At 46.4% G+C, this 17,548-nt stretch overlaps 1 protein-coding gene across 1 annotated transcript in view; it reads left to right on the top strand.

Annotated features, from left to right (window-relative positions):
- Positions 1 to 17,548, top strand: part of LOC126213191 (protein roadkill-like) — an 86,978-nt gene that overhangs the window by 51,407 nt on the left and 18,023 nt on the right. Inside the window, exon 3 of the mRNA XM_049940816.1 lies at positions 1,136 to 1,261. Coding sequence (XP_049796773.1) covers positions 1,136 to 1,261 — 126 coding nt within the window. The remainder of the gene's footprint in view (positions 1 to 1,135; positions 1,262 to 17,548) is intronic.

Raw genomic sequence — 17,548 nt, 5'->3', positions numbered from 1 at the left:
TATGCTACCACCTGAGCTGTTCATTATCATAGTATCTATAGCCTCTGAGACTCTTCATCCCTTAGTAGTACTGTATCCCTCCTCTCTGCACACTGATTGTTCCTGACTTAGTCTCTTAAATTTCAGCCTACTCATCACTACTAAATTGTGATCTGCATCTGGTTCAGCCTACTCTTCACTACTAAATTGTGATCTGCATCTGTATCTGCTTCTGTGTACACCCTACAGTCCAGTATCTGTTTTATGAATCTCTGCCTGAAGATGATGCTATGTAACTGAAAGCTTCACATATCTCGCATCCTTTTGCAAGTGTACCACCTCCTCTTGTGAGTCTCAAAGAGAGTATTCGCTATTGCTAGCTGAAGTTTATTGTACGTCTCAACTAGTCTTTCTTCTCTCTCATTCCTAGTACCAAGTCTGTCTTCTCCTGTAACCCTTTCTTCTACTGTTTCCCTTACAGCTGCATTCTTGTCCCCCTTCTGACACTTAGATTTTCATCTCCCTTTACATACTGGATTAAGTGTTCAGTATCCTCATATAGTTTTTCTACATCTTCATTGTCAACTTGTGATTTCGGCATGTATACCTGAACTGTCGTCTGTGCTGGTGTTGGTTTCCTGTCGATTCTGTTGGGAACCACCCTGTCACCGAACTGTTCACAGTAGCTCACTGTCTGCCCTACCTTGCTACTCATAATGGATCCTACTCCTGTTCCGCCATTTTCTGCTGCTGTGGGTATAACCCTATTCTCTTCTGGCCAGAAGTCCTTGCCTTCTTTCCATTTCACTTCAGTGACCACCACCGTATCCACATCGAGCTTTAACATTTCTTAACAATAAATACGTTATGAGGATAAAAAAGTGGGGCATTACTTAATGAACGACCCTCGTAAGTTGATAACTGAACTTGACCGTTTGTTTCCACTATGTCCCCCCCCTCCTCTCCTCTCTGTTAGTGGTATTCATCTTCCATACATTAGGTTCCAAATAACCTCAGAAGCAAGTCACAGCTAGCTGACTTGAACTGCTTCCAAAGTTCTGGCCGGCAGTCGTGCTGTCAGTGCAGCACAGTCGTTGTCCCCTACATTCGGGCTGTGGTTTGCGCCCCACTCTGAACAGCCGCCCCCTGTTTGCAGCGCGGGCCGTGGCTCCAGCATTCCCAGCACCGCCACTCGGCCACTCGGCGACCCCGGACGCTCTCCTGCCGCGGCTGCCCGCCACGCTCCGCCGCCTCCAGACGACGCGGCCGTCTCTCGCCTGCGGTGAGTGCTGCCGACTTGTACACTCGGTGCCGCGCCAACCAAATGTTACACTAAAAACATCTAATTTAATTATTTTTGAAATTTTCGATAAAGCTGAGCTTACAGTTTTCAGGAAAAATTATTTCTTCGTTTTATATGTGTAATTAATGTAACTGCTGCTCTTGAAGGTGTTTACGTATCTTAGAAATTAGTTCCGAAGGAAGTGGGTTTGGAGCCACGGTGTCAGTGCATTGCTATTCACCATAACCTACATGTCACGTGAATGAGAATATACTGTATGGACGTTCTCACAGGGAACCTCTTGAGTGCGAGATATCACATTCAGTCTTCAGTGAGGCCCATTGGATAGTATTAACAGTTGTGATCGGGATAAATATTAGCGGCTAATGTTTCACCATCTTCATGAGGAGGGGTACAGAAAGTGAGTGTCCAAGAGGTACAGATATAAACCTCCGAGACACACGTATTACACATAAGAAAATAGACATCGTCGACATTAGAGAAATGTTCAGGACAGATAATTAACTTGAACAACGAGCACCAAATGAAAAACAGCGCGTCCCGGTGGTCACAAAGGTTCGCACCATCAAGATCGAAGGTGAACACTGTCGTGGACCTTAAGCCGTGGAACTGGTCTTCGTTCGAGGTGCACGTTCAGATAATGCGATAATACGTTTTATAGGCACAGAACAAACAAAACATCTAGAGGCAAAATCTTCCAATGATACAAATTACAATATCGCACACCTTTCAGGAGGGATAGTTTGCTCTGAGGGAGTATCATTTTTATACGCAGACCAGGACGACCAAAAGAAACTTGCTTTAACCAGCCATTGGTGAGAAGCAGTGCTCGTAGTACAGCTGTAGTTCTCTTATGCCTATTTTCCTGCTCTCGTTTGCTTTGAGGTAACTACTGCCTACTGCCCTTGCAACATGGCGCACACGAGAAAGAATCGTAGGGGGCAGAGCACCTCCAACTTGTCACAGCACAATAAATAGATTTCCATCCAATTTACCGACCAGATTAACACTCGACATAATTGTGTACTGCTGCGTTAAGGCATTGATATTACCAGAGTGAGATTTTCACTCTGCAGAGGACAGTGCAGAATTTGGAAGGTAGGAGCCGAGGTACTGGCGGAAGTAAAGCTGTGAGGACGGGGTGCGAGTCGTGTTTGGGTAGCTCATGGTAGAGCACTTCTCAGTGAAAGGAAAAGTTCCCAAGTTAGTCTCGGTCCGGCACGCATTTTTAATCTGCACTGGTAGTAGTTAATCTTGATATACCTCTCGTGGGACTTACAATTCCCTCTTATCCCCTCTTTTATCCACTTTATCTTCAGATCGGGAATGGTTCATGTTAAAAACAAATTCCTTACTGAATGATGGGACAAGTTTGTCTCATCTACAAACCTGCAGTTCACTGTGCATTGGCGAGTTAACGTTTTATTTGAAATTTCGTTACCTGATTTCTTTCTGTTTTGTAGCACTGTTTCAAACTATGCCAGTAGTATAGGCGTAAGTATGGGACACCACATGTTTTTGACTTGAAAATGTTTCGACGTGTTCCTGACTTGAAAATGTTTCGACGTGTTCCTGACTTGAAAATGTTTCGACGTGTACCTGACTTGAAAATGTTTCGACGTGTACCTGACTTGAAAATGTTTCGACGTGTACCTGACTTGAAAATGTTTCGACGTGTACCTGACTTGAAAATGTTTCGACGTGTACCTGACTTGAAAATGTTTCGACGTGTACCTGACTTGAAAATGTTTCGACGTGTACCTGACTTGAAAATGTTTCGACGTGTACCTGACTTGAAAATGTTTCGACGTGTACCTGACTTGAAAATGTTTCGACGTGTACCTGACTTGAAAATGTTTCGACGTGTTCCTGACTTGAAAATGTTTAGACGTGTTCCTGACTTGAAAATGTTTCGACGTGTTCCTTGACTTGAAAATGTTTCGACGTGTTCCTGACTTGAAAATGTTTCGACGTGTTCCTGACTTGAAAATGTTTAGACGTGTACCTGACTTGAAAATGTTTCGACGTGTTCCTTGACTTGAAAATGTTTCGACGTGTTCCTGACTTGAAAATGTTTCGACGCGTTCCTGACTTCCTGACTTGAAAATGTTTCGACGCGTTCCTGACTTGAAAATGTTTCGACGTGTACCTGACTTGAAAATGTTTAGACGTGTTCCTGACTTGAAAATGTTTCGACGTGTTCCTGACTTGAAAATGTTTCGACGTGTTCCTTGACTTGAAAATGTTTCTACGCGTTCCTGACTTGAAAATATTTCGACGCGTTCCTGACTTGAAAATGTTTCGACGCGTTCCTGACTTGAAAATGTTTCGACGCGTTCCCGAGTCGAAAATGTTTCGACGCGTTCCCGAGTCGAAAATGTTTCGACGCGTTCCCGAGTCGAAAATGTTTCGACGCGTTCCCGAGTCGAAAATGTTTCGACGCGTTCCCGAGTCGAAAATGTTTCGACGCGTTCCCGAGTCGAAAATGTTTCGACGCGTTCCCGAGTCGAAAATGTTTCGACGCGTTCCCGAGTCGAAAATGTTTCGACGCGTTCCCGAGTCGAAAATGTTTCGACGCGTTCCCGAGTCGAAAATGTTTCGACGCGTTCCCGAGTCGAAAATGTTTCGACGCGTTCCCGAGTCGAAAATGTTTCGACGCGTTCCCGAGTCGAAAATGTTTCGACGCGTTCCCGAGTCGAAAATGTTTCGACGCGTTCCCGAGTCGAAAATGTTTCGACGCGTTCCCGAGTCGAAAATGTTTCGACGCGTTCCCGAGTCGAAAATGTTTCGACGCGTTCCCGAGTCGAAAATGTTTCGACGCGTTCCCGAGTCGAAAATGTTTCGACGCGTTCCCGAGTCGAAAATGTTTCGACGCGTTCCCGAGTCGAAAATGTTTCGACGCGTTCCCGAGTCGAAAATGTTTCGACGCGTTCCCGAGTCGAAAATGTTTCGACGCGTTCCCGAGTCGAAAATGTTTCGACGCGTTCCCGAGTCGAAAATGTTTCGACGCGTTCCCGAGTCGAAAATGTTTCGACGCGTTCCCGAGTCGAAAATGTTTCGACGCGTTCCCGAGTCGAAAATGTTTCGACGCGTTCCCGAGTCGAAAATGTTTCGACGCGTTCCCGAGTCGAAAATGTTTCGACGCGTTCCCGAGTCGAAAATGTTTCGACGCGTTCCCGAGTCGAAAATGTTTCGACGCGTTCCCGAGTCGAAAATGTTTCGACGCGTTCCCGAGTCGAAAATGTTTCGACGCGTTCCCGAGTCGAAAATGTTTCGACGCGTTCCCGAGTCGAAAATGTTTCGACGCGTTCCCGAGTCGAAAATGTTTCGACGCGTTCCCGAGTCGAAAATGTTTCGACGCGTTCCCGAGTCGAAAATGTTTCGACGCGTTCCCGAGTCGAAAATGTTTCGACGCGTTCCCGAGTCGAAAATGTTTCGACGCGTTCCCGAGTCGAAAATGTTTCGACGCGTTCCCGAGTCGAAAATGTTTCGACGCGTTCCCGAGTCGAAAATGTTTCGACGCGTTCCCGAGTCGAAAATGTTTCGACGCGTTCCCGAGTCGAAAATGTTTCGACGCGTTCCCGAGTCGAAAATGTTTCGACGCGTTCCCGAGTCGAAAATGTTTCGACGCGTTCCCGAGTCGAAAATGTTTCGACGCGTTCCCGAGTCGAAAATGTTTCGACGCGTTCCCGAGTCGAAAATGTTTCGACGCGTTCCCGAGTCGAAAATGTATCGACGCGTTCCCGAGTCGAAAATGTATCGACGCGTTCCCGAGTCGAAAATGTATCGACGCGTTCCCGAGTCGAAAATGTATCGACGCGTTTTTTTCTGAAGAAATGTATCGACGCGTTTTTTTCTGAAGAAATGTATCGACGCGTTTTTTTCTGAAGAAATGTATCGACGCGTTTTTTTCTGAAGAAATGTATCGACGCGTTTTTTTCTGAAGAAATGTATCGACGCGTTTTTTTCTGAAGAAATGTATCGACGCGTTTTTTTCTGAAGAAATGTATCGACGCGTTTTTTTCTGAAGAAATGTATCGACGCGTTTTTTTCTGAAGAAATGTATCGACGCGTTTTTTTCTGAAGAAATGTATCGACGCGTTTTTTTCTGAAGAAATGTATCGACGCGTTTTTTTCTGAAGAAATGTATCGACGCGTTTTTTTCTGAAGAAATGTATCGACGCGTTTTTTTCTGAAGAAATGTATCGACGCGTTTTTTTCTGAAGAAATGTATCGACGCGTTTTTTTCTGAAGAAATGTATCCACATATTTTTTGTAAAAATATTTTTGTCTTATAAAATTTCCACTTAAATTTTCTGTTAAATATTTCCAATTTTCTTTTTAAAAATTCGCTGTTCGTCTCAAGAAAACTGTATCGACAAGACTATTTTCATCATTTCCACGTTTTTTTTCGTAAAAATATTTACATAGTTTCTGCATAAAAATTTGCCGCATCTTCCCACTGCAGATTTTAAAACATTTTGCGTAAAAGTGGTCGTCTCTTTAAACTCACATCTTTTTGCGCAAAAGATGGCAGCCACTTTTTAGCAGTCACTCTTTTGCGAAATCGTGGCGATTTTAAGTAAGGCAGCGGTATGGCACGAACCCGCATGTTTTAGACGAAAAGACGGCAGCCACCTTTCTGCAACGACATTTTGCGTCCACTTTTTTCTGGCCACTTTCTTGAGATTTCCAGGCTGCACTCAGTCGTCGCTCGGCAGGCACTTTTTCGTGGTCGCTGTTTAGCTACCACTTTCTTGCGAGCGCATTTTTGCAATGACTTTCTGCAATGACACGCGAAAATTTTAGAGGGTGTCCACCCTTTAAAATCGGACAGTTGTGATGTGCTTACAAGTCACCTCAATTATTTACTGGTTGATAGGTGTCTCTTCAGTTCTTTATTTTATCATCCAGCAACAATCTGTACCAACAATCAGTATCATCAATGCATTCTGTAATTTCGCAGAAAGCATAGCTGTATTCTATTTATACATGTAGATTTTATTTCATTATTAATTGATAACCCCCATGGAAGTGTATTATCGATTATTCTGTATTCTCTTCTAAAGCCATAAGCTTATTGTAGTTACAGGTAATTTCCTTACCTATAACTGTACTTATAAAGTTCTTTGTTTTCTTGTGTATGGTTATTATATCGTTGGTTATTATGACTTTGTCTTGTGAACCATGTACCAGCTCGGCCATTGTTTCCATATTCAAAACCTTTAGCACTACGGTAGTTAAGAGTGAAGCCTTGTAATTTTGGTAGTCTGTTTACCTCTGTACGTTTTGTATGCACAACTTCTTGGTCCTGTTCCTATCCATTCAATACCGAAATCATCTTTACCAAACTCGTCAGTCAATTCACAAAGTGTGCAACCTGTTTCTACAGTATTCGTACCATTGTCAAGATGTTTTCAACACTGATTTCAGGAAAATTAGTGAAAACATTCCATCACGTACAGTTATTTCACAAACTGCTTCTCTAGTTTTAGCTTTTTTCGATATTTCAGCACCCTAGTGAGTTTGAATTTTGGTTTTTAGGGTCTCCGTAAACTGTTATTTAGCCGTTTTTATACTAGATGTACTCAAAATAAAAGAGTAATCAGGAGAAACCAGCAGTATTTTAATGTCAGTGCCTGTATGTAGCGCTGCCCCTTCCCCGCCATCACCGAGCAGTGAGCTTCTGCTGTTGTCCTCCAGTTCACAGTACCTTTTCACTCTGTGATGTTCACGTGTTGTTGTTGCTGGTGCTTTAAACTAGTGACTGTTTCCTTGTGCGTGAAGTTCTTCCATGGACAGTGGCTATCAGAGGATGTATAAATTCGCCACATTGTTTGTGCTACATTTGTGGTAACTATACAGTTAAAAAGCAACAAAGAAACATTTCTGACTTTGTTGAAAAGGTATATTTCGCCTATTTTGGTATAAAGTTAGGTGATCTAGATAAGCCTTGGGCCCCACACAAAGTTCGTTCAGTGTGTGTTGAAGAACTGAGGCAATGGTTTAAACGTAAAAGCAGTCCGTACATTTTGGAATACCAATGGTTTTGAGGAGCCCAAAAATCGTAGTGATGACTGCTATTTTTGTTCTTGCAGTGCAAGAAGACAGAGATTGCTACGATTCTGGCACAACTGATCCCGTTCCATTCTCACAAACTGAACTGAACGATTTAGACCTAGGCCTTTCTAAAGAATCGGCAGATCTTTTAGGATCTAGATTGAAAGATAAACATATATTGGCTCCGGGTAGATCCTTTTCTTGGTATCGATCGAGGGAAAAGGAGTTTGTATCTTTTTTTCCTCAAGAAGGTGACCTGGTGTTTTGCAGTGGCGTTCCTGGACTTATGGCCCTTTTCAAAATAGAATATGCTCCTGATGAGTGGAGACTTCAAAACAAAAAAAAGCCTTAAAGCAGTACTTCCACACAACGGCAATAAGTACGTTTCTATACCAGTTGGACATTCGGTTTACTTAAAACAATGTTACCCAGGCCTTGACCTGGCTTTAAGCAAACACTGCCATTCAGACCACAAATGGACATTACGTCCTGATTTAAAAGTGATTTCAATGCCGATTGGTCAACAAAGGGCTATAGAAAGCAACACTCCATCAAAAAAGGTTGGCCCTTCAGAAAAACCTTACAGGTAAGGGTTAAGAACGTTGAGAGGAAAAGCCTTGTGGAATCCCAAAAAAGTGTTACTTCCACCACTTCACGTTAAGGTGGGGCTGATGAAACAATGTAAGGCATTGCCAAAAGAAGGGGAATGTTTCAGATAGCTTTGTGGACAGTTCCCTGGTTTATCCGAGGCAAAGGTAAAGGAAGGAATCTGTCGGACCAGACATTAGGAAACTAATTACAGATCCCAAGTTTGTGGACTAAATGGAAACATAAGAAAAGACAGCATGGACATTTTTGAAATTAGGTGTTACAGGTTTCCTAGGAAACACAAGAGATCCAAACTACAAGACAATTGTCACAGACATGCTCGACAACTTCAAGAAGCTGGGCTGTAACGTGAGCATTAAAGTTCATTTCCTCCACTCGCGTCTTGACTACTTCCCTGCAAGCCTTGGTGATGTAAATGAAGAGCAGGGCGAAAGGTTCCACCAAGACATCCAAGAAATGGAAAGAATATATCAAGGAAGATTGAACGTCAACATGATAGAGCGGACTACTACTGGATGATAAAAAGTGGTGATCCCACAGCTGGAGAAGCAATAAGAGGAGCTTCGACAGAAAGCGAATGCGTTATTATAATGAGTTATGAGCTTAAAGAGAAGTGGAAATGTAGAGGAAATCTTATTTATAAAGAAAATAAAATTTTATTGTTACTATACCCAGAAATACTCCTTTTTTTGTGAGAAAACCTGATGTTACAGAAAAGAATTGGATTTCATTTTTGAAATTGGCGTTGAAAAGTACAAAAGTCAGTTATCAAATTTCAAGCAACTTCCATTTTTTTTTTTTTTTTTTTTTTTTTGTCCCCCCCTTGCAGACCTGTGTTATTTCTTCGTTGATCGGTATGACATTAGTTCTGTCTCTTTTATTTCGAGTAAGGGCTCCTACAATTGCTCAATGTTGTCTCTAAATTCTGTTTGTGACTAGTTCTGTCTCTGGCCGAATTTTCCCCAGAGGGAATTGCACATTTTGGCCACAGCCCGCTTGCCAGCGTTCGGTTCAGTATTGTTAATGTCGTGCGTGATGTCTTGCTTTCCCTCGATAATTCGACCGTATCCTTCTTTAGACTTCTAATTACCTTCCCAAGGACTAGTTTGACCTTCATAAAGGTTTTAAAGTAGTTTGTGAACAGTCAATTACTTTCCCATTCAAAGTGCCACACCTCGTAAATTTCCTGTATTGTGCAGCCTTCTCGATGGCATTGTTGAGCTCTATAGTTGTCAAAGTTAGTACAAATGCTCGCTCATCGTCACTATGGTTGCAACTACTATCAGGCTTTTCTTCTACACTTTTCGAATGTAGAGCAAACGAAAGCTTTTCCTGCTCAACTGGAAGCACAGAGTGGAACAAGCCGTGAAGCACATGCACTTTGCATTTAACAAAACGAAATCATTCGTCGTCATATCTTCCTGGCCTCAGTATCTGTACGGGATGACCAACATATAATCGTCTTAAAACATCACTGTCGGATATAGCTTGCCCATGTTTATATATCGCAGCTTCTTGCCTGAAACCTTGAATTTAGCAGCGTTTGTTCTTGCGCCGAAAAAGACATCTCTAGGATTCAGGGGTTCTATGACATTTACGTTCTCTTTTGAATTATTCCACTTACAGCTCCATATTTCGACACAGTTACAACCGGCGTACCCCAAGTCTTGTGTGGGTTCTAAGAGATCCATGGTTTCATTGTTGACCGTTGTCGATAGTATCGGGCGAATAACACACTGGACAGCCGTGCCAGAAGCAATTGTGATACTAGTAAACTGTTTTTGTGTTTGCGTTCTAGCTGTCAACATTTACGCCACATTTTGTAACTTCTCCACCGTTCAATGCCTTTAGACATTAGGAAACGAATTCAACCACACAATTTACTTTTTGCTGAACATTTCCTTCTTTTGATGTTTGACTACAGCAATTAGCTTCAATGTATTCTGACCTGTAAATAGTCATACAAACACTAGAAATTATGTACTAGAAAGGATCAATGTTTCTAATATCCAGGAAATATCTCCTAAATTCAAGGCAGCTGCGGCGCAATATGTCGTCAGAATGGAAATACTCTGAAAACTCCTTCTGGAAGTCAAACCCTTAATTTTCACCCACTTCCTGAGCGTGCCATTCTAAGAATGCTTTTGTAGCCTTACATATCACAATGTCGACGCCGTAGTACTTGTTTGGTGGAAGTCGCCCTACGTAATTTTGATTTGCTTAAGAATTGTGGAAAGTAACCTTTTTTCAGCTCTTTCAGACTGAATGTCTTGGAAAACGTTGCGAGATTGCCTTGGATACCATATTTACTGGGATCTAAACCGTACTTTTTTTTCCGGTTTTTGTAATTCAAAAAACCGCCTGCGGCTCAGAATCGAGTGCAAAGTAAGCGGAAGTTCTGAAAAATATTCGTAGGTGCCGCCACAACTAACTTCTGCCGTCAAATAAATGTAGCGCTACACAGGCATGCTTTGCAGGCACAAAAGATAAATACTGGCGCCAAAACCTCTGCGTCCGTAAATAAATTAAAATAAAAGGTAGAAGAATGTAATCATTATGCCATGTATTCTTTTGTGTTTGCTGCTGTCTCATTTAAATTCTGTCTGCCTAATAAACTACGAAACTCTAGTGAGACAACAGCAAATGCGGAAGAATATACATATCATGTCATGTTTATATTCTTATTATTCCTATGTTGAATAGTGATAGTGAGAAATGAAGCACAGCAACTGACTAGATTAAATCTAAGATGACTTTAATTTCTGTGCAGAATGTGATGCACTGAAGAGGTGTGTGCAAAGATTTTGGAACGGAGAAAGTTTCGCTAAACTCTAGTTCAGAACATCTTCTCTCATACGCTGTCTATTATTTCGTTCTTGTTGGTCATTATCAAATAAAGCAGCAGTGTAAGTAACAACAAATGGCAGTCCCTTGCCAGTGTTTCCCGTATGAGACAATTCCTCTCTTTTAATTGTAAGACACGGTAGCGCGCACGAAAGCAAGCCATGCCGGAAGCGGGGACAGGTTGTCAACACTCATTGTCAGTATGCGACAAACAGTGCATGACACAGTACAATAATGCATTTTCAGCTTAGAGTGACTTAAACACTTATAACAAAGAGAACAGCACTCATCAGATCAAAGCAAAATAAGCAATCGATTCAAACCAGACGAAGCACGTGAGAAAGGAAGGTACCCGTATAATGCCTGACACACAGCAATGAATGTTTAGAGAACATAGTTGCGTGGAGATAGCAGCGATTGCTTGTACATGATTACTTACTGTTATAACTTTGCAGTGTACATTGCCCTGAAGATGACCCTATTGCGGGTTGAAATCGGTTGGCAACAAAATAAATAATGTGACTGTGACTGTCACTTTGGTTAATTGACATAGAAATGGCTGCTTGGTAAAGCTTAACTGTTAAGCTTACAACTCGGACCAAATACTGTAGCTGTATCTTCATCCATTCGACCTCAATTGCCCCCCTGCGGGTTTGGGGGTAAGAATAGGCCCGCGGTATTCCTGCCTGTCGTAAGAGGCGACTAAACGGAGTCTCAACTGTTTCGGCCTTTAATGTGATGGTCCCCCTGAAGGCTTTGACCACTCTATTTCCAAATTTTTCCGTTAGTGCGTACCATTTGGGGAAGGACACCTTACGTGGTGCATCTTAAATCCATCTTGCCCTAAGATCTAGCACAACATATTTTCATGGAGTTGGACTTACATCAAGCTTCCGGCCACATCTGCTGCAGTGTGTTCCGGATAGCATCCCTTCCCTCCATTGTGCACTTCCATCTTTGCCCTCGTGATGTACATGGATATTTCGACACCCGACATCCAGCACGGTAGCCAGTCCGTTGTGGTGGGGTCATGTACCCTCTTGGTGGTAGCCCCCTGACTACACAGGGATCTCACTGCTGATGCCTGAGCTGCTACCTCCCCACGTATGCCGAGGAGTAGATGCCTATCCCTTTGGGGCATCGGGACTCCCGGCAAAGGCCATCCTGCCAGGTGGTCTTCGCTGGGTCTGGGTGGCGCCCGTGGGGAGAGCCCCTGGTCGGAGTGGGTGGCATCAGGGCGGATGACCCGCAATGAAGTGTGGTACATCATCTCTCGCTGGTGGGCCTCCACCAGCAGTCTCCAAGCGATCGATTTCTAACCTCAATGGAAAGAAATTTGATCAGAGATCATTTCCCTCCCTGGCCACTCCATGGGAGGAACGTTTGTCCAAAGAAGGCAGTGGAGATTATTCACCCACATACCTCGTGTGTATGCAAGTAGATGGGGAATCATTTAAGTCGACCAAGCCCCAGTTTTTTGTGGAGCATTTAGAGGAAAAGTTCGGGGAGGTGGAGGGCTTGTCCAAAATGCGCTCTGGGTCAGTTCTCATCAAAACAGCATCCTCTGTCCCGTCATGGAGGTTGCCCACTTGCGACAGGTTGGGGGATGTTTCCGTCACCATCACTCCCCATAAGAGTTTAAACATGGTCCAGGGTATTATATTCCACAGGGATCTTCTTCTGCAGTCCGACGAACTACGCGCCAATCTAGAATGACGAGGTGTTCACTTCATCCGGCGCGTCCATCGGGGTCCGAGGGATAATCATGTAGCCACCGGTGCCTTCATCTTGGCCTTCGAAGGTGATGTTTTACCTGAAAAGGTCAAGGTGATGGTTTACCGCTGTGATGTGAAGCCATATATCCCTTCTCCGATGAGGTGTTTTAAATGCTGGAAGTTCGGGCACATGTCATCTCGCTGTACTTCCGGCATCACATGTCGAGATTGTGGACGTCCTTCGCATCCCAATACTCCATGTGCTCCGCCTCCCATCTGTGATAACTGCGGAGAACACCATTCCCCCTGCTCGCCGGACTGTAGGATATTCCAGAAGGAATGAAAGATAATGGAATATAAGACCCTGGACCGCCTGACCTACACTGAGGCTAAACGGAAGTATGAGCGGCTCCATCATGTGGCAATGACGTCGACCTACGCCGCTGCTGCAACAACGGTTCTCCCATCGTCACTTATCTTTTGCTGTAATATCTGTCAGAATCCACCGGCCCCCTTGGTTGTGGGGGGCACTTCACTCCCTGTTGCTCCTGCTCCATCTTCTTCAGGAGCAACACCACCCCCCCCCCCAACCATCGGGGACATCAGTTCCCCCTTCCCAGCCGGCGAAGAGTAAGACTTCTTCGGCTACTCTCGCCAGGAAGGGGTCGCTTGGGGGCCTACCTTCGCAAGTTCCGACCAGTGGAAAAGCGGACACCCGCAAGTGGCTGAAACAACCACCAGTCCCTGGTCGTAGGGCCTCACGGTCGTCATCCGTCCCTGAGACTGACCCAGTGAAGACCTCCAAGCCTGAACCACCGAAGGCACAGCGAGAGAAACAGAAGAAGAAGAAAATCCCCAAGGCTAACGACATTGCAGTGGAACCCATCCCACTGCTTCCTACAAGCACTGCGTCTGAGGACGAGGTGGAGATTCTGGCGTCCGCTGAGGACCTCGATCTCGCCGGTCCCTCAGACGCCATGAAAAGCACTAGCACAGGTGCTCATTCGGAGGCAGCAGGTGACCCAGCGGCGTAATCTGCCTTGCCAGTCCCGTCAAGTCTTTCTCAGACAAGGACAATACCATCCTCCAGTGGAACTGCAGCGGTTTCTTCCACCATCTTGCTGAGCTCCGCCAACTTATCAGCCTTCACCCTTTCTTCTGCATTGCACTTCAGGAAACTTGGTTTCCAGCAATGCGAACCCCCGCCCTCCGTGGCTATCGGGGTTATTATAAGAACCGGGCAGCTTGTGAAAGGGTGTCTGGTGGCGTCTGCATATATGTCCTTAACTCTCTTCACAGCGAGTCTGTCCCTCTACATACAGCTTTAGAGGCTGTCGCTGTTCGGGTGTGGACGCCACAGGCTGTTACTGTCTGCAGTCTTGACCTTCCACCGGATGGTGATGTCGCGCAACGTGTCCTGGCTGCGCTGATAGCCCAATTGCCGCCACCTTTCTTGTTACTGGGCGACTTTAACGCCCATAACCCTCTGTGGGGTGGGTCAGTGGCAGCAGGTCGAGGCGCCACTGTTGAGCATTTATTGGCGCAGCTCGATCTCTCGATTTTAAATGATGGTGCCTCCACACACTTCAGTGTGGCACATGGCACATACTCCGCCATTGACCTATCGATCTGTAGCTCTAGCCTCTTACCGTCTTTCCAATGGAGCGTGCATGACGACCTGTGTGGTAGTGACCATTTTCCGATCTTTCTGTCACTGTCACGGCGTCACTCTTCTGGGAGCCCCAGCAGATAGGCTATGAATAAGGCTGACTGGGACTTGTTCCCCTCCATTGCCGCTATTGAGCCTCTCTCTAGTGACTACATTGATGCGGTGGTTCACTCAATCACCACCAGAATCGTTACTGCCGCAGAATCTGCCATTCCCAGTTCTTCTGGGTCCCCTCGGCGGCGGACTGTGCCTTGGTGGTCGCCTGAGATCGCTGCAGCGATTACAGATCGCCGGCGGGCGCTACAGCGTCACAAGCGACATCCCTGCATTGAACACCTGATCACCTCCAAACGGCTGCGTGCGTGGGCCCGCCGCCTTATCCGCCAAAGCAAGCAGGAGTGCTGGGAGCGGTATGTGTCCACCATTGGCCTTCGTGTCTCTCCATCGCAGGTCTGGGCCAAGATCCGACGCCTCTATGGCTATCGGATCCCTGTCAGCGTCCCTGCACTCTCACTGAATGGAGCAGTTTGTACAGACTCCGACGAAATTGCCAGCAGCTTGGCAGAGCATTTTGCTCTTAGTTCCGCTTCTTCCAATTACCCACTGGCCTTCCGCTCCATTAAAGAGCGGATGGAACGTCGGAGCCTTCCTTTTCGCACCCACCATTCTGAATCCCACAATGCTCCATTCAGTGAGTGGGAATTTCACAGCGCCCTTGCCGCTTGCCCTGATACCGCTCCTGGGCCAGATCGCATTCACTGTCAGATGCTGAAACACCTTTCAGTGGACTGCAAGCGACGCCTCCTCGACCTTTACAACCGTCTCTGGGTCGAGTGTGAGTTTCCGTCGCAATGGCGGGAAAGCATTGTCATCCCCGTTTTGAAACCGGGCAAGAGCCCTTTGGAGGTGGACAGCTACCGCCTCATTAGCCTTTGCAAGCTTCTCGAACGGATGGTGAGCCGGCGCTTGAATTGGGTACTGGAGTCTCGATGCCTTCTGGCTCCGTCTCAGGGTGGATTCCGTAAAGGCCGCTCTGCCACCGACAATCTCGTGAGTCTGGAGTTGGCCATCCGTACTGCCTTTGCCCGCCGTCAGCACCTGGTCGCTGTCTTTTTCGACATGCGGAAGGCGTACGATACAACATGGCGTCATCACATACTTTCTACGTTTCATGGATGGGGTCTTCGGGGCCCTCTGCCGCTCTTTATCCGAAATTTTCTGTCGTATCGTACCTTCCGCGTGCAAGTCGCGGCCTCCCATTGTTCCTCCTGAGTCCAGGAGAACGGGGTACCACAGGGATCTGTCCTCAGTGTCTGCCTGTTTTTAATCGCAATAAACGGACTCGCTGCAGCGGTGGGAAATTCTGTCTCCGCTTCCTTGTATGCTGACGACTTCTGCCTTTACTACAGCTCTACTGGCATTGCAGGTGTTGAACGTCAGCTACAGGGCACTATCCGCAATGCGCAGTCTTGGGCTGTAGCGCATAATTTTCAGTTTTTGGCTGCCAAGACCCGCGTTATGCATTTCTGCCGGCGCCGAACGGTCCATCCTGAGCCGCGGCTTTATCTTGCCGACGAACTCCTTTCTGTGGTGGAGACGCACAGGTTTTTGGGGGTGGTTTTCGATGCCCGGCTGACTTGGCTGCCTCATATTCGGCAGCTTAAACAGGCGTGTTGGCGGCATCTCAATGCTCTTGAGATGCTTGAGCCACACCCGCTGGGGCGCCGACCGATCTATCCTCTTACGGCTCTACCAGGCGTTAATCCAGTCCCGTCTGGATTATGGGAGCCTGGCTTATGGCTCAGCATCCCCATCTGCGTTGCAGGTGCTGGACCCAATCCTCCACAGCGGGATATGCCTTGCCACTGGTGCTTTCCGTACCAGCCCTGTGGACAGCATACTAGTGGAGGCAGGTGTCCCTCCACTGCGGTTACGGCGACAACGTTTGCTGGCCGCTTATGCTGCCCATGTTTTCAGCTTGCCCGGGCGTCCTAACTATCGGCTACTATTCCCAGAGTCGCACGTCCATCTTCCAGAACGTCGACCCAGGGCTGGCAGTACGATCGCGGTCCGCGTCCAAGAGCTTCTCTCCAGGCTTGGGGCCTTACTTCTTCCGCCTCCTTTCAGGGCACCTCTGCGTACACCCCCATGGTGTATGCCTCGCCCTCGCCTTCAGCTGGAATTGGCACAGGGCCCGAAGGACTCAGTCCCTCCGGAGGCCTTCCGCCGCCGCTTTCTTTCCCTCCTTGCAATATATCAGGGCTCTGGCATTGCGTACACTGACGGCTCGATGGTTGCTGGTGGTGCCAGTTATGCACTTACTCTAGGGGACCATTCCGAACAACGTTCATTGCCGGCTGGCTACAGCGTTTACACTGCAGAGCTGGTCGCCATCTTTCGTGCCCTAGAGTATATCCGCTCCTGCTCAGGTGAGTCCTTTGTGATCTGTAGGGATTCCCTGAGCGGTTTACGAGCTCTCAACCAGTGTTTCCCTCGTTTTCGTCTGGTGATGGCTATCCAGGAGTCCCTGCATACTCTTGGCCGTTGCGGCCGCTCTGTGGTCTTTGTGTGGACCCCTGGTCATGTCGGTATCCCGGGCACTGAATATGTTGACCGCCTGGTGAAAGAGTCCATCAGTAAACCATCTATGGACATTGGCCTCCCAGAGACTGATTTGCAAGCAGTCCTCTGCCGAAAAGTTTTTGCGCTTTGGGACGCTGAATGGCGCGATCGGATCACGCCCAATAAACTCCGTGCCATTAAGGAGACGACGACTGTGTGGCGGTCATCCGTGCGAGCCAACCGCAGGGAGTCAGTCGTTCTTTGTCGACTCCGCATTGGCCACTCCCGGCTGACACACATTTACTTACTGCGTCGGGAGGACCCTCCTCTGTGTCGCTGCGGGGCGGCTTTGACAGTGGCCCACATTTTGTTGGCCTGCCCCCTTTTAGCTGTGGTCAGGCAGACATTTGCGCTGCCTGATACGCTCCCTGCCCTTTTAACTGATGACCCTGCTATGGCTGGCTCAGTTTTACGTTTTATTCGGGCAGGGGGTTTTTATCATTTAATTTGAGTGTTTATGTTTTATTTTATTGTTTTGTGTTGATTCTGGCCTTTGGCCTACGGTTTTAAACTGAGTTTTTAATGTGTTCTTGGTGGTTGGCTTTTCCTTTTTTATTCTATAGTCGGCCAACCACCGCCACACTCCGTGTGATTTTAATTTGTTATGTCTGTTCTTTGTCTGAGTTTTTCTTGTCCTGTGTTGTCTGTTCTCTCTATTATCCATTTTTTTTACTCTGCATGGTAGTTTTTAAGTTTTGGAACGAGGGACCGATGACCGTTGCAGTCTGATCCCTTTAATCCCATAAA

This window comes from Schistocerca nitens, chromosome 11, assembly GCF_023898315.1.
Source record: "Schistocerca nitens isolate TAMUIC-IGC-003100 chromosome 11, iqSchNite1.1, whole genome shotgun sequence".
NCBI lineage: Eukaryota > Metazoa > Arthropoda > Insecta > Orthoptera > Acrididae > Schistocerca > Schistocerca nitens.
Note: the sequence above shows the minus strand (reverse complement) of the source record. Positions and strands in the feature narration are given on the sequence as shown.